We start from the raw sequence: 18,290 nt of genomic DNA on the forward strand, positions 1-18,290 counted from the left end.
GTAATTTTCCTAAAAAGAAAAGGAGGACTTGTGGCACCTTAGAGACTAACCAATTTATTTGAGCATAAGCTTTCATGAGCTACAGCTCACTTCATCGGATGCTCAGGAAAGCTTATGCTCAAATAAATTGGTTAGTCTCTAAGGTGCCACAAGTCCTCCTTTTCTTTTTGTGAATACAGACTAACACGGCTGCTACGCTGAAACCTGTAATTTTCCTGTGGCTGTGCCATATGTTAGTGGAAATCTCCTTGCATTCTTCTCTGCCCCCATGCAGGCTTACACTAACTGCAGCATAGGAAACCACACCTAAAATAAAAGGGAAACGCCATATTCAAGTAGGAATGCTAGCTTTGCTTGAGCCAAGACAAGGATCAGCTCAGTGTTGATTTGAACAGGTTTGGATAGCAGTCAATTATTTGCATGTTTGACGTTTTCAGAGGGGAATTTCCACTAGATGAGGAATTGGTCTCAACAATTGTTAAAAAAATAAAATCCTCTTAATTCAAAGCCCTTCAGCCCTTTAAACATTCCTTTCTTGGTTGTTCAGGTTTCAGGTATTGATGGTCACTGGCCACAATAACATGTACTATGTAAATGTACATCTGTGGTAACTCTTTGTGGCATTTTTTTTAAAGCACTTGCATGTGTTTATCTGAAGGGAAATAACTGGATAAGATCACATAAGGAGGAGAAAAAGTTCTGTCTATGGTTTATTGTCCATCTGCTCTGCAATAATGCTGGACTGGTCTTGGGATTGCTAAACCAGGACCTTAGCTCACGAAGAAGAAACTTGTGGGAGCGTGAACTAGCCAACATAGCATTTCTCTTCCTTTCCCCTCTCTTATGTCACAGGGAACAATCAAATGTTGTTGGTACTGCTGGAATGCTTCCTCAGGGGCATGGGAGACATACTTGCCAGGAAATGGGATGGTCGTCTTTATTTCTCTCCTTCTAAAATGTTCAAGCTGTCATTCATCACTTTAAAAATTAACACGATTTTGATTCTTGGTCTCTTCTGACTGCACCTAAAAGCCTTCTGTTTTATTTCTGTTTCCTCACAGCCCATCCATGAGCTCAGATTTCCAGCATTACAGTTTCAGGATGCCGAACATTGGGTTTCAGAACCTGCCTCTCAATATATACATTGTGGTTTTTGGCACTGCCATATTCGTCTTCATCCTTAGTTTACTCTTCTGTTGCTACTTGATCAGGTAAATAAACTACCATTACTATTTTCTGAAGCCAACTGAAATCTATTTGGTCCCAGTCATGTGATGTGCCAAACATTTCCCGTGGTTCATTCAGGCATGGAGAGTACTATTAAGCACCTTGCTGGAGGCACTCTACCTTTTCTAGGATTGAACCCTTTTAAGTAGTGTTCAAAGAAAACAAAACACTGTTTTTTCCCCCACCTAAATGGTAAAATTTTCCATAGGCGCAGCAAGACGTTAGATTTAATGAATCCATTGTTGATTTACTTTACAGGTATTACTTGAATAGATTTGGATAGTGCTGTCTTCCCATCTGGTACTGCAAACAGTGTTGTCTGGTCTTTACCACTGGATATCATCTATGAAATTATTTTAATTCTCCATTTTTAAGTAGAATAATTTGCTCAGTGGCTTAGTATTAGACCCACACATTCATATATATTAAATCCATCCAGAGCACATATAATAAGTACCTAATTGGATCCAGGCACATTTCTAGAGCTGAGTCTAAAGGAAAGCAATTATAATGTACTGCTTTTAAAGTGGATTTTTTTGTAATTTAAACGTGCATGAAAAGCATGATTTCTTGGCATCAGTGTTTTCTGCTTGCTGCTTATATTTTGATGCATCTCTCCCTTTAATTAATAACTCATGTACTGTGTGCTTAAGAAATGTTTGATACCTGCCCCATTTGCTTTTGTACACAAATTGCTCATTCAACAGCTCAGTTTAGAGATTAATGATGCAGGGTTGACTTGTTAATCTGAACAGTGATGAATGTGGTCCGTAAAGGTCATTCTGGTTTTGGGAAGTTTGAATATTTAATTGTGAGGCAAAACTATTTCTCCCAGATGGAATGGGAGAATGGAAACATAGCCAAATAAATAAATACTAACCTACAATAGAGGGGAGAGAAAAAAGTCTATTCTGAAAAGTCAGCACGCTGCAGTCTGCATGATTCAAGGCTGTGTCTGCCTCTCCTCAGTGGTCAGGAACAAAGGATCTCTTTGTGAAGATTTCAATTTATTGGCAGCAGTTGCACTTCACCCCACGCACATCTTAGATACCTTGCAAAATTCCTACTGAAAACCTACATACACACAGCTGTTCTGCATATTATCTTTCTCGTTAACGTCTCGTTAACATTTTACATTTATGCACACACTCCTCCTCTTTGGAGCCTGTCTCTTGCCCAGCGTCAGACAGCAGGCTGCCCTTTACGCTCTCTCCCAAGCTGGTATTGAAAATGGTCGTTTCACTAATGTAGACGAGATCAGCAGGATTCTACACCCATTGCTGGATGCCTTGTTCCAACAGGAGTGAAGCACTTTCTGCTACTGTGAACACTGGACCCATTGACCCTGTTTACACTGGCTGGATAGCTGCTGGCATGGGGGCAATGGGGCTGCTGTGTTTAATACCTAAAAGTCAAAACCAGCAGTTTCAGTAGCGTAGATATCCCTTAGATCATAAAAGCAGAGTACAAGCACTCAGTAATGTTCACATATTTGCAGCTCAATAACTGTTGCCCGAAGCAAAGCAAAGCCGGCTAAAACTTTTGGATGACTCAAAGATGGACAGAGTGATAAATAATAGTGAGGACGGGTCAGTCATACAGAGTAATCCTGATTGAATGGGCCCAGTTTACCAAGCCAACAAATTTTAATACATCCAAATGCAAAGTTATACATCTAGGAACGAGGAATGCAGGCCCCGTCTACAGAATGGAGGACTGTATCCTGGAAAGTAGTGACTCTGAAAAGGATCTAGGGGGGGTCATGGTTGACAAGCAACTCAACATGAGCTCCCAGTGCTATGTTGTGGCAAAAAGGCTAATGCAGTCCCTGGATGTATAAACAGGGGAATGGGAGTAGGGAGGTGACTATACTTTGGTAGACGGCACTGGTTAGACCAGTGCTGGAATACTGCATCTGGTTTTGGTGTTTGTACTTTTAAAAAAAAAAAATCTAGACAAATTGGAGAGGGTGCAGAAAACAGCGACGAAAGAGATTTTGAGAGCTGGAGAACATGCCTTACAGTGAGAGACTTAGTGTTCAATCTGTATAGCTTATCAAAATGAAGATTGAGACGTGACTTGATTACAGTGTGTAAGGACCTTCACAGGGAGGAAATACTAGGTACTAAAGGGCTCTTTAATCTGGCAGAGAAAGGCCTAACAAGAGCCAATGGCTGCAAACTGAAGCTAGACAAAAGTTGTGCCTAACTTCTAATTTGCATTTAACAGAGAGGGTGATGAATCATTGGAATAAATTACCAAGGGAAGTGGTGCATTCTCCATCTCTTGATGTCTTCAAATCAAGACTGGAGGCCTTTCTGGAAGAGATGCTTCAGCCACACACAAGTTACTGGGCTCAGTACAGCAATAACCGAATGAAACAGACAGGCTGATCTGTTGGTCCCTTCTGACCTTAAACTCCATGAATCTGTAAAAAGCCTCCCTCTCTTTTATAGTCATAATCAGCAATTCCATTTGTTGTTTGCAGGATAAGCATGAACCTGAGAAACCTTTTGTATGGGAACAACTTACATTAGTCAGGGCCTCGTATATGATTTGATTTGCAGCCATGTAAATTGCCACATAATTGTCCTCCTTTGAATTTACTGCATAATTGTGCTCCAGAACTTCAGCTTGAATTTCTGAAATAAAATTAGATCTCCACCTGTCATGTTTGTAAAGATAGCCTTCAAAATATGAGCTGACTATAGAGACATCTGCCTGAATCTGCAGAGTCTCTGAAGCAGTAGCTCCAGAGAGAAGTGGGCACTGTCCCTTCATACCAGTAGAGTTTTGACTCTGAGGTGTAATTCTTTACATGTCAGCATTAGTAACTATTCCATTGCTGACCAGCTTAGTAGAAATAGGCAAATGTACTCGGATGTCTTTATTGGATGCAGTGGCAGTAGGATTGGATGCAATGAGGGAATTAGTTGCTGTCATGATTTGCGTGGATAGAGAATGAGGAATTCAAACTCTCCCTGTTCCATACAAACACCTTAAAAAAATTAGCCCCATCTGCCCCTGCTCCAAAAGGGGTAAGAAAAGATGCATCTTTTTCACAGTTCCAAAAGCTTGAACTACCTCTTGTTTTTCAAAAATAAACTCTCCTCCCGCACCTTTTTTGTGTGCCAAAATCCCCAGTAATACGCTACCTACCTGACTAAACCTTCTGCTTTCCCCTGGCAACTTCTGCAATGAAGTTACGATTTTAATACAAAACTGCATTTGGAGTAGGATAAAATAAATATGAATAAACAGTAACAGATGCAGTATTGACTAGACCACACCATGATACTGACTGGACCAGATCATTTAGGTCTTGCATGATGCACGAGGGCTTGATTTTAATGCAGTCTGTGAAGCCAAAACAGGGTTTTGTTCAGGTGCTAACGCAAAGTATCCCGTTATCTAACTTTTTACTTGTAGCAATGCTGGTCGCTGAAAAAAGTACTTTTTGCAACTAACAGATGGAGCTTGTGACATGAAGTTATTTGGTACATGTTTCCCATATTCCATTCCTTACTACACCATCGTGCTGCTTCCAAGCATTTGGTTTTAGGAGTTGCAAATAAAGCCGATAAAAGAGCACCCCCTAGGTAACTTGATGCACTAATGTGTCAGACTGAAGGTACTGGAAAACAAACGTTGGTAAGACCTGATTCCTGGTGTATTTACAGCTAGGCCAATGGCTGCCTGGATTAAAAAAACGGTACTGCTGTTTGGAGAAACTGCCAAGTGAGCTGCTTTTTACAAAAGTGGTAGTGTAGACCTGCCCTAAAGTCCATCTAACTTATGTCGCGCAGGGGTGTGAAAAAGACATCGCCCTGAGTGATGCAAATGACAGCAACCTAAGCCCTGTCCAAACCAGTGCTGTGTCAGCAGGAGACACTCTCCCTCTGACATCACTTCCATCTCTCACGGAGGTAGAGTAATTATGCCAACGGAGAGCGCTCTCCTGTTAGTATAGAGTGTCTTCACTAGACACACTACAGCGGTGCAGCTGCGCCGATGTAGCGCTTTTAGTGTAGACCTGCCCATAGTTTCAGGAGTCGACTGTATTCCTACCTTCTGAAGCTCCATAATACACTCCGTGGGAGCCAAGAGTTTTCCCCTCCACAATCAGATTGGCTTTACACAGAAGTATATTGGGTTATATATGAAATCTGTCCTGAAAAAGAGGGCAAGAAGGCTTGCAAGAAGGGCTGAAATAAAATTAAATGTTCTTCTACTCTTAAAAGGCATGCAGATGTGGAACATTTAATTCCACTCTTTTAAAGTAATGCTGCCTATCATGTTGCCGTTTAGGTGCATTCTACCTTAAGACTATAGACTATAACAGGGTTCAAAAAAGAACTAGATAAATTCATGGAGGATGGGTCCATCAATGGCTATTAGTCAGGATGGGCAGGAATGTTGTTCCTAGCCTCCGTTTGCCAGAAGCTGGGAATGGGCAACAAGGGATGGATCACTTGATGATTACCTGTTCTGTTAATTTCCTCTGGGGCACCTGGCACTGGCCACTGTCGGCAGACAGGATACTGGGCTAGATGGACCTTGGTCTGACCCAGTCTGGCCATTCTTATGTTCAGCCTTTTAACAAGGAAAAGAAATTTTGCAAAGACAGTTGCTGATTTTTTTTATCTGCTTTAACTTTGGGGAAATTAATTAATGTGACACCAAATGTATTGCATTCAGTCCATAAAACCCAAACTCGGAGGGTTACTAACACCAGTGTGTTCCTTTAAATATTTTAAAGGGGTGTTTATGCTAATTTAAAGTAAATGCTAGTTTTGTCCATAATCAAACTTTCGGACAGTTTATAGTGTGTTCATGTTTATGGTTGCCACCTTTAGCTGAAATATTTCGAACTATGTAAGGAAACGTGGGGCACTTCTTTCCCAAAGAGGCTGTTTGTTCACTTTTGCCCTTCCGATTTTAAACATGCTCAGATTAAACAAGTCATTCCTTGTCAGCTGTGGAAAGCTAAAGATGCGGTATCTCTTTGTTAAAAGCAGATCTCTTTTACCACGGAGAGAATTACCACACAAATGTACTGCTGTTGCGCTGAGTTTGGGCTCCTTCTCTTCTTTTTTTTGTTGCCAATTGAAATAAGGATTTGTCTTCTCATATAAACCTATTTTCAGCCCATGGAAATTATACAGTCATCTTGAATATAATGGGAACTTTTTATTGCATGGGTTTGGTTTTTTTTTGCTTGTTCTTACTTGTGGATTTCTCCCCAAGCCCATTGGGACAGTGTCAGATGTCAAGGAGGCGTTGTATTTGGTTTGTGTCTCTATGGTGAATTGCATTTTTTGACTGAGTGTCACAAATTGTTTCGAATAGCTCTCTCGGAAGTCTAGTAGGCCAATTCTTTAATGAATTCCACTTTGAATATAATATCGCCTCTGGCGTATCACTGTTGCCTATGCACAGAATACTGACATGATGTTGTCACTGAATATACAATACTAAGAAAGCTGGGTACTGTACTCACTAGGAAGGAGAAAACATTGGTCTTTTCAAGCTGAGAATCCTCTCAGTTCAGGATTTGAAGGAACAAAGGGAGGAGCAAATAAATGTAACCAACAGAAGCTAATAGCAGCTCCAGCCAAAGAGTGATCTTTTTCATAAAGAAGCAATAGAGAAGGGACATTCCACTGTACTTCCATTGTGGGCTGTAACTAGTAGATCCATTGAGACAGTACAGCCAGAGATACTGCATCTTTAAACGCTACTCCGGTGCAAAATGTAAGACTTTTATGAGGTTTTTTCTTCTAGACTGTGCTGCCTGGTTTACAGATTTCTATCTTTGAACTCGGAGAGGTTAAGTGTACTAATAATGGAGGTAAATCTATAAAATGTTATTTCCTCTGAATTTTGTTAAGTTAGTAGTTTACTCACTTCATTACTGAAGCATATTCTAATAGTACTTGAAATTGAAAGAAACAAAATTATCCAAAGCGATGCAATATTCCCTTTTTAAAGAGAGAATCCACTGGGTGTGGGCATAAACATTGGAAGGGGATTCTAAATTGTAGCTGAAATGAGTGATTAATTTTGGAGATTAATATGTCTTCACTATCTTGCCGCACTAATTGTGGAGAGCATGTTTTTAAAATACTGCATATTTTCTTCTCTAAAGATACCATCTGCCAGAACTCACTCTGGGTACCAGCTTTCTGGCATGGGACTGGTGAAAAAACTCCTCAGGCTCTGAAAGGTTCCTTGGCTTCTAAGGGCTTTGGTGCTGGGTTGTGTTAGGCTTTTTATTTGGGAGGGTGCGGGTTGGACCCTCTCAGTTTTAGTGCCTTGGTGTGACATTGGTGCCTCTTATCCAGCAATTTAGTGCTGGAATGTGCTCAGTGCGTTAGCACCAGAGACTTTCCATCATTTCGTATGTGATGCTGTAGCATGTGCAGTTGAAGAGGCTCAGCACCTGCATGAGAGCTTTGGTCTCTACTTGTCCAATGTCTCGGTGCTCACAACATAGGTTGACCTGGGAGAAGGCAGCCTCCACTGCATAAGCAGTGTTTCCATAAGGCATTTGCAAGGCAGCTGTGGGGTCCTCTTTCCCCACTGTCACAGAGCATTCTTGCTTGCATTTGGTCTCCAGAAAGGAATCTTGGTTTTGGTCTCTCTGGACTCCAGAACTTGTTCCCCAGAAAGGGAAGGCCACGGTCTCCTGTCCCCAAAGTTTTTTTTTTTTTGCTTCCTTGGGGATCCCCCTTGAGCTGGCCACTTTTACCCTGACTCTTATTATTGGCATATCCTACAGTCTGTCTGAGATACCTCTCAATGATAACAGAGATTTCTTAATCCCAGTGCACCTGGTTGGCATTTGCCTTCTAGTTGCTGCCTGTTGCAAGTTTTATTCTGACTATTGGGCCATCCGTTGAGTGAGAATTCTAGTGGATGGTATCTTTAGAGAAGAGAAAATGGTGGCCCTAGAATTCAGCTTCTCTGTTGGTAGCTTCTGATAGATTCTCTCCTGCTACTTATTCATCACAGTTTCAAAATTATCTCGATTGGGATGAGGTGGAGATGATTGCCTCTTGATTTTTTTTTTTTTTTTTTTTTTTGTGACTGGTTTGTCTCAGGAAACTTTCTTCTTGTACTCTCCAAACTGATAGGAACATGTCAAGGGTAGCGCTTTAAGCTCAGGGACTGGTGCGTGTCAGCCTGATTCATGGTGTTAAGTGCAGCCCTTAGGGACCAAAAAAACCCTGAGAGCCTGGGGAGTTCCATCAGTGGAATGCTAGGGAGCTGAAACCCAGGAATGAGCATCCCACTGGAATGTTTTCAGAGAAGCAGAATTGCAGGTCAGTAAATTACATGTCTTCAAGCAGTGTTGGAGACTGCAGTGAATGACGGTTCAGAAAAATTACTTACATCTGTCTGGCCTTTGTGCTTGCACATTCAGACCATGTTCTAAAAGTCCTTGCCCAATTCTTTAACATCCATAACTTTCCTCTTCAGTTTTATGAATGATTTACCAAATATCAAGCTTAAAACGAGAAGCTATTTTTGATTTTATAAGCACAATTGACATTTGTAAAGGGTTTTGTATCTTCAAATGAGCTGTATAAATGACGCTGCTGTTATTAAGGCTGGCAAATATATTTTTAATAAATCTTAAATTAAAAATCATCAATGTAATCCAGCCTAGAGTAGCTGTTAATACCTAGTTCTGTCTTTGAATGTACGTGTTTATAATGGAAACCATGGCAGAGCATCAACCATACCAGCACAGCTGTAATACTAACAGACTAGGAAATGTGCTGCTTTTTCCTCTCAGCCCCATACCCCAGTGTAGGCGTTTTAGGCTAGGCCTGCCATTGGAGGTTTCCAAAAACAGATGTATAGCTTGTGAAACAAGATTAACATTAAATACATATAAGTTATGTGGATTGTAACTTTTTGTAACCATGTTGGTACACTAAGCATTTTCTGTTGATTCTAAATTAAGGCTCTGATGTGTTTAATGTATTTTTTGTTTCACTCATTTTTGTCCCTAGCAAATGGGATGGGACACTTCCATCTGTGACTTAACCGTTCATTCATTTTCATAAATAAATACTTCATCTCTTGTCCCCATTTGGAGTTCCTTGCTATTCAAGAGCTTTTTAATGTGGATTCATCCACTTAGTCTCCACCTCTTGATTCATGCCCAAAAATGAAACTATACAGAAAACAAAAATTGTACTTGGCTAGCAATGTGAAAGCCTTAAGAACTACTCAGGATACCCTACACTTATGCCTCTCACTGCATAGAATCATAGAATATCAGGGTTGGAAGGGACCTCAGGAGGTCAACTAGTCCAACCCCCTGCTCAAAAGCAGGACCCATCCCCAATTAAATCATCCCAGCCATAAAATCTTTAGTATGGACCTCATTCTGATCTCACTTAAAATTGATTTTACTCCAGTGTAACTCCATGAATTCCAGATGAGTAACTCATCATATACACCAGCGTAAGTGAAAGTGGAGTCATGGCCTATAATGAGCTCATATGATTATGGCTCCACAGTTAAATATAACACAAGTTGATCAGTTGTTAGGTAACCACAATCATTTGGTCTTCTGCTGAATTAAGTACATGAAAATAAATTCCCAGGTTAAAGTTTCAATTTCCTGTAATTTTTAACCGTGATTATCTCTTTGGCTATTAAATTGCCTCATGTCCCTTAACTGCACTGAAAGCTGCAAAATCTCACACCAGGTTTAAATCATTCTCATATTTATTTTCCTCTTAAAAAGGGATATTTATCTTTTGCTTTTTAACCAGTGCAATGACTTACCTTGAATGTTTCTCTATAAGACATTGGATATTAGAAAACTTCTTTGAAACAATATTACATGTCAAAAGCATAGCGAACAATTGGCATTTGAGATTAATTTAACGACTCAGTACAATGAGTAGGGCTCGAATGGTAAATATTTAAAAGGGGCAATTCTCTTTTCATTCTATCCACTCCCCACATTTAAAGTATGAACAGAGGTGCCTTTCTCCCCTACATTCCCCAGGCACTGAGCCCTGAGTATTCTGCACTTTCCCATCACCAAAAAAAGATGCAGTGTCCATTCAACCCAGCATATGAATCTTAGTGAAGAAGTAATTGGGGGGAAGAGAAATGGACATGTATGTTAGTTGTTTGTCCTATCAGTAACTTATACAGGTTAAGAGTTTGTTGAGCGTCATTTAACAACTCAGATAATGCTTTTGCAACAAATTACATAGTTCAAAAAAGACAAATCATAGAAGGTTCTCAGCAATTGAATGGAGATAGATATAATTGGAGCGATATAAAAGCTCTTAAACTAACTCCCTGGGAACTGGATACTGCATCATTATGTGTCCTATATTTTTCAAAACTAAAAAAGTTATTAAATATGAGGGGGGAATGAGAGGGTTTTTTTTCTTTTTCTCTTATCTGGTTTCGTGCTAATCCTGATATTTTGGCTTATTTTGTTCATATTTTCCTTTCTCGATTTCTAGGCTCAGACATCAGGCACACAAAGAGCTTTATGCCTACAAACAGGTGAGATGTTAAATAGGAAACTATTTTTTCTCCCTCTCTTCTTACAGATAAATCTGAGCAAGAACTGTTAATTTCTTGTGATGGTCACCATTTTAGGTTTCCACTGAGCTGTTCCAGAGTTTGAGGTCTTGCCATTTTAGGCCTACCTCTGCAAGTACTTACATAAGTGCTTAACTTTACTCACATAAGTAGTTCCATTGAAGTCAATGGGAATATCCACATGTTTAAAGTCACACACATCTATGTGTTTTGCAGAATCAGGGCCTTACTCTATATCCGTGCATGTGGTCAGTTGTTCCCTACAACGATCTAGGATTTGTATTCTTAATGTTACTCCCTATATACCAGATGCTTCCTCAAAGTGATGGAGAAAGGATGGAGTCGACTAAGCAGAGAAGAGAAAATCAGGGATTTATAAGAATGTAACTTTCAAAAAATGTATTTATAAGTGGAGCAGCCATGTGGCAGGAAATTGACTGGTATATCATAGCTCAAACCCAATAGTGAGCTGTGGGTCAAACTGTGTGAGGCTAGATAACAAAAGGGAAAAATACAAGACTTTCAGCCTCCTTCACACAAGGAGGGTTCAGTTCCTTCACAAAACATCCAAGGCTTTCACAGATGGCAATTAATGTAATCAATTAAAATCCTGTATTTGACTGGATTTTCCTGGTTGAAGGGAGGGAGAGTTGCCAATTGAGGCACTGACTTTCTGTGCCTGGAGCTTGCACTGTCTGGAGCGGTCAGAAAAACCTGAGTGTACTTTTCCTTATGGTTGGATCTGTTCCTGTCCTGATTGAAGTCAAATGGGACTTTTGCCATTGCCTTGAATGGCAATAGATGTGCCCCAGCAACATGACTCTCAGTTCTTGCCATGTTTACAATAAGTAGTAATATACCTTTCCTACAGCAATAAAAGAAAAATGCTGTCCCAGTGGATCTAAATTCAGTTCCCATGAACTGTATCTTGCTGGGTTAGATTACACTAATCCTGAGGGCATTAAAGCCGTGTACTGAATTTGGAATAGTGGGATTTCTCTGTAGGGAATGTTTCCAAGTATTTTTGGCAGATCAAACAACTTCTTCCACTCACTCCCATAGACACACATCAGTGTCTGCTTCAAAATAAACATTGCTAATAAATTAGTGGCAGGATAAATTTAAACGCCCTGCTTTCTTTAGTGTTCTAGCTATGTTGGTCCCAGGATATGACATACATAGGGTGGGTGAGGTAATATTTTTTTATTGGACCAGTTTCTGTTGGTGAAAGAGAAAAGCTTCACAGAGCTCTTGTTCAGGTCTGGAAAAAGTAACCAGAGTGTTGCAGCTAACTGTGTGGTGGGACAGATTGTTAAGCACATGGAAAGAGACCCCTTAAAATGAAGTGGGCAATCAGCACCTCTGCAGTCATGGGACAAAGGAAGGTTAGGAGGGCCTCCTCCGAGGAAGAACTTCTGGAAAAATTAACACTCACCAATGATATACCTGAGGCCAAGTCTACTGCGTCACTCAGGGGTATGAAAAATCCACACCCCTGAGCGACACATTTATACCGACTGTAATCCCCTGAGCGGATGGCACTAGATTGGCGGGAGAGCTCTCTTCCATCAGCTTAGAGTGTCTTTACCAGAAGCGCTACAGCAGTGTAGCTATGCTGATGCCAGCTTGTAGTGTAGACCTGCCCGAAGATACTTTCATCCTTTGGACAGATGACCTAAACTACCTCATAGGTTTCTACCATCTGTTCACCAAACTCTCTAGAACACTTCCACACCAGCCTCCCGTTCCTCGATGCTGCAATCAGCTTAAGCAAGGGAACCCTACAGACAGCTATCTACAAGAAACCCAGAGGTCACCACACTTACCTCCACAGATCCAATAACGACCCAGGACACACCAGGAAATCTGTTATCTACAGACAGGCACTCAGATACCACAGAATCTGCTCCAAGGAGAAAGTCCAGGATACGCACCTTAATCAAACAAGGACTGAGAAGTAAATTGCATCACGGAACAGGCCACCCAAATACTGCAAGAGAACCTGCTCCAGTAGGGTGGGAGGAAGGGGACACGCTGCCCACACACCCCTAGTTGTCACCTACTACTCCCACCCTGGAACCCATATGGGATATCATCAAACAATTACAACCTATACTTGACGGCGACCACATTCTGAAATAAATCTTTCCTGAACCTCCTCTTCTGGCCTTCAAACAACGGCCCAGCCTTGCCAAGCTCATCCTCAGAAGCAAGCTTCCCACACCCCAGGACACACCAACTCAAAGTGGCACCAGACCTTGCCAGAACACCAGATGCAAAACCTGCAGACACATCTGTGCTGCTACGATGATCAGTTTCCCTCACAACACACCTTTTCAAGATCCATGGGTCCTACACATGCCTATCACAACCTATGCAGTACCTCACCCAGCGCATCAAATGCATCAACAGCAACTGTGTGGGAGAGACCAGACAATCACTATGCTGTTCAATGAACTCAGACAGAAAAATAATAAAAGACAAAAACTCCTTATCACCAGTGAGCAAACACTCTTGACAAAGCAATCATTCCATATCTGACCTCTCAGTCCTGGTCCTCAAAGGAAACCTGAAAGTCTTTCAAAAGACGAGCCTGGGAACTTAAATTCATAATTGTGCTAGACACTGAAAATCATCTGAGACACTGATTTTATGGCTCAATGCAACAATTTGTAACCTAATATCCCTCCTTTGTCTTACGACTGCAGAGGTGTTAATTGCCTCTTTAATTTTAAATATTTTTTTGCAACATGTGTTGGCCCCTCATGTATAACAATCTGTCCCAGCCTCTATTTAGTCGTGACACTCTGGTTACCTTCTCCAGACCCAATCTCTTCCAACAATAGAAGCTGGTCCTCACCCACCTTGTGGCTCAGGGTTCTTTAGTTTTGGTAATTTATCTTTCAATTCTGTAGTCTGAGCAAGCATTCTGACATTAATAACATTACAAATTTACAGTCCTTTGATTACAATCCTACTCCCTGCTAGTTAGCCAAAGGAGACACAGAACTCTGAACAAAAACAAGGGAAAAAGGATGAATTGGTAAGAGGAGGAAATATCTGAATAATGAAGTTCATCAAACAAATATGGGAACATGGCATACTTGATTTCAGAAGGAGGTTCTCTAGATTTCATCCCCTTTTTTGGATTAGCAGTTGTAATCTGCACAATAGCTGCCTTCCCTCTCAAATGTGTTCTTGGCGAGCATTTTGAAAACTGTTTTTACTAGTTTAATATTCATGTCTGGTTTATTTAGGCTGTCGAGTTTCTGGTGGGTTTTTTTGTTTTTAAACTTCTAAAAATATTAGCTATAATTTGCCTACACATGTATATCAGTGTTCAAAAATATCTACGTTCATGAACTATCTGTAAATCTATATATCTATATAAAATGCCCTCCTTCGAAGCTCCAGGTTCCTGGGGAAGCACAGGAGAAACTTAGAGTAGTGGAGTAAAAGACCCACAGCAGGCCTGGGTCAGCTGACTTGGGCTCCCATTGCAAAGCTAAAAATTGCTTTGTTGATGTTCAGGCTCAGGGGACCCTCCCTCCTCACTGGTTGTTAGGGATATTCAATCCATATAGCTAAAGTGGGGGAAATACTGCACAGAAATTTTCACTTTTAAATTACTTCCGTTAAAGATTAAATACAAAGGAAATTATTTACATCAGCTTTATTTATTTAAAAGGAAATCTCTGAAGACCCAATTGATGTAATTGGCACCAGACAATTGAAGTACAGCGATCAGAAATGGTAGAAGTCCCGGTCCTAATGCTGTCTCTCTGTCTTGCAGGTTATTCTAAAGGAAAAAGTAAAAGAGCTTAATCTGCATGAGGTAAGCAAGTATTGTTGGGCTGCAATGAGTTACGCCTACAGAGCAAGGCCTCTTTCTGCAGTTCAGGAGTCAGCTGTTCGTCACGTTCCTTTTCTGGAATGATTATACAACTCGTGTAGAGTTCACACATTCCGGCTTCTATTCACTAGTGCAGACTTGTGGTTGAGGGAGATGGGCAAAGTAAATAAAGAATAACCAAAAATCTACAGCTAAGAGGGAACAAATGAAAAGAAAAGTCCGCCATGTTACTATTTATGGTGTAAATAGGTCAGGAGAAAATAGAACAATTGATTGTTCTCGATCAGTGTTGTTACAGGTGCTCATTTCTGCATTTATATCAGATTAGAGAGACACCAGGGGTGAGGTAATGTCTTGTACGCCTTTGTGGAAGCTTGAAAGCTTGTCTTTTTCACCAGTGGAAGTTGGTACAGTAAAAGATATAGAATCATAGAATCATAGAATATCAGGGTTGGAAGGGACCCCAGAAGGTCATCTAGTCCAACCCCCTGCTCAAAGCAGGACCAATTCCCAGTTAAATCATCCCAGCCAGGGCTTTGTCAAGCCTGACCTTAAAAACCTCTAAGGAAGGAGATTCTACCACCTCCCTAGGTAACGCATTCCAGTGTTTCACCACCCTCTTAGTGAAAAAGTTTTTCCTAATATCCAATCTAAACCTCCCCCACTGCAACTTGAGACCATTACTCCTCGTTCTGTCATCTGCTACCATTGAGAACAGTCTAGAGCCAATATGACCTCACCCACCTTGTGTCTCTATTGTCCTGGGACCAACACAGCAAACAACAGTGGTTTACATCTGGTTGGTACTTAAATTCCAGAATACCAATCATGTGCCCCCAAATGATTATTTAGGCACCTGTGCAGAACTCAATGTCCCAACTTAAGCCCCCCAGGACTAAAAAATGGGTTTTTATGCTAATATTTTAATTGGAGGAGGGAGGGACAGAGTTTGCATCTAAGGTCAATTTGTCTGGAAGGCTTTGTCCACAAAACTTGATGCCATGAAATTATGATATGAGTGGGGGGTTGGCATCTATGACTGAATGGCTTGTTGGCTGTTTTTTGGAAAGAATGAAGCAAGGCAAGAGGTGAGATAGAAGCCGGCAAGGAGGAAGATAGAAATGGCTGAGAGAAATGAGTGGTGGAGATCTTACTAATGAGGGAAAACATTCTGGATTTAGTGAAGGCCCCAGCGCAAGGGGGACTGTACACCCAACCTCTCTGATTGCAGCATAGCCAGGGTTTAACTGTAGACTTGTAAGTGGGAAAGGAGTTGAATACCAGGCTGTCTAAGAACAGAAAGGTTGTTTACAGTAGTGAGGAGCTGTTGCCACATCCTTGTTACTTAGTAACCCAGTTTGGATTTTTAATGTGGTTTCAATGTTACAGGAAGGTGATCAGAACAGACTAATGACTAAACTGTCAGCTCTTGTCCCGCTTAAACTTAAACACACTCGTTTCCATTCCGTTTCTGGGTGGCCAAAGTGCATCTCCCTAACGCAGCCATGGCGTAGTACTCAACGCTGTAGCCAAAATGTTTGTGTGACTCTCTGCAGAAGACAGGTTTCTGAAAGGACAGCCCCCCACAGCACACCATCTCTCTGCTTCTGTTGGCTCCAGTTGTTGCCATGAATTAATAGGGATAGAGGCAGCAAAAGAGACCAGAACAAAGCAGAAATAATGGAGGGTTGAGTAACTGCAATGGACAGACAACCGTGGCCTGAGGCAGCATACTGTGTTGGTCAGACAGAGGGTCTGCAGCAGTCATGGGGCACTGGGAGCACAATATGTATGTTATGTAACGCACATCCCCAGTCCCCGAACTAGCTAAATGTAAACAGATGCCATTGTCATGGTGTGTCCTAGAATTTTTTAGAAGTCTAATTTGTTAATGAAACAACTGGAAGCCTGACTCTGAAATACTTCTGTATCACATGATTTGCTGTTGCTGGATCAGGAATGCTCCTACACTGAGATTTGGGCAGGATGTTGGGTTGGTTTGGGGTGACACGGGGGTGGGGGTGAAGCATATGGGGACAGAAATAATGTATGTAAGATGATAGAAAACTGTAGATAAAAGAGAAAGTCAAATGTGGGTCCCTCAATGCATCCGATGAAGTGAGCTGTAGCTCACGAAAGCTTATGCTCAAATAAATTTGTTAGTCTCTAAGGTGCCACAAGTCCTCCTTTTCTTTTTGCGGATACAGACTAACACGGCTGCTACTCTGAAACCTGTCAAATATAACAGTATAAAGGTGATTTCTGGCTCAGTCTGGCCAAGACTTGGTAATGGGTCAGACAGGTACGTTTCTGGTTGCTACCTGAGTTGGGCTGAGTAAACTCCGTGGGACTTCATTCCAATTTAAAAACACCCAGCCACCTTTGCTTCTGTCCATTATGATTGCAGAGATCTCCTTCACACTATGAGCCGTAACAATGCTGCCTTCCTCAGTCTGCAGATAAACGATACCTTGAAAGGTAGAAAGGGCACCCATTCACACCAGCAAGATGTCTACTTTGGTACATTCAGAATTATGCCGCTGCTGATTACTTTAGCAAAAACACTGCGTCCTTAGACTCATAGGACTGGAAGGGACCTCGAGAGGTCATCTGATCCAATCCCTTGAACATAGGGCAGGACTAAGTATTATCTAGACCGTCCCTGACAGGTGTTTGTCTAACTTGCTCCTAAAAATCTCCAATGACAGAGATTTCACAACCTCCCTAGGCAACTTACTCCAGTGTTTAACTTCCAGGATTGTGGTGGAGCATGCACCAATTAGCACCACTTCTCCCAACCCTCACCACCCTGCCCCCTTCACCAGATGCCTAGATGTACGTGTACATTGTTATGGGTTGAAATTGTATTTGGCACTGGTGTGACTGCTGCTGGAATACTGTGTCCTGTTCTGGTGTACGCAATTGAAGAAGGATGTTGATAGATTGGAGAGGGCTCAAAGAAGAACCATGAGAATGATAAATGGATTGGAAACCATGCTTTGTAGTGAAAAACTCAAGGAGCTCAATCTGTTTATTTCAACAAAGAGAAGCTTAAGGGGCAACTTGATCACAATTGGAAAGTAGGAACATGGGGGACAAAAATTGGATAACAAAGGGTAGGGAAGGAATATCCCACAGGACTACTGAAGTTTGCTGGACGGTCTCAAAAATATTCCCCGTCAGAAACACCATTTTCTCATCTACCTCTGATAATTAGACTTGCAGTAATACGTGTGTGCCTGCTTCATCCAGCAGCCAGAGTTAGGCAGGCCTTTCGCCTGGTTTTAAGGCAGGCGGTCCTCTTTTTTCTGTGGTCACACCGATCCAGGCGGAGCAGTGTGCTCTTCAAAATGGCGTCCTCCATGCGGTGTGACCTTGCACATACCATATGTGCAAGGTCTCACAAATGGGATCACACCTGGGCCCACACCATTCCCAGAAGTACTGGCATGTCCAGTATTCTGGGGATGCAGCAGTGGCTATCTTAACCAGCGTACACTCTTCACAGCATCTGCCCTGCCACTGTGAAGCGTTCACGGTGTGCGGTGGGAATGTTTATTTACTGAAGGAGCTGAGATACACCTGAGACTGCACCTGGAATGATATTAATACTCAGTCCACCTGT

General features: G+C 41.5%; 1 protein-coding gene across 6 annotated transcripts in view; it reads left to right on the plus strand.

Annotated features, from left to right (window-relative positions):
• RNF24 (ring finger protein 24) overlaps positions 1 to 18,290 on the plus strand; it is a 72,650-nt gene that overhangs the window by 40,069 nt on the left and 14,291 nt on the right. For all 6 annotated transcript variants that reach the window (XM_073342943.2, XM_073342946.2, XM_073342947.2 and 3 more), the window contains exons 2-4: positions 1,062 to 1,211; positions 10,731 to 10,773; positions 14,606 to 14,647. In XM_073342943.2, coding sequence (XP_073199044.1) covers positions 1,069 to 1,211; positions 10,731 to 10,773; positions 14,606 to 14,647 — 228 coding nt within the window. In that variant the 5' untranslated portion in view covers positions 1,062 to 1,068. The remainder of the gene's footprint in view (positions 1 to 1,061; positions 1,212 to 10,730; positions 10,774 to 14,605; positions 14,648 to 18,290) is intronic.

The sequence above is a fragment of the Lepidochelys kempii genome, chromosome 4 (genome assembly GCF_965140285.1).
Source record: "Lepidochelys kempii isolate rLepKem1 chromosome 4, rLepKem1.hap1, whole genome shotgun sequence".
In the NCBI taxonomy this organism is placed as follows: domain Eukaryota; kingdom Metazoa; phylum Chordata; order Testudines; family Cheloniidae; genus Lepidochelys; species Lepidochelys kempii.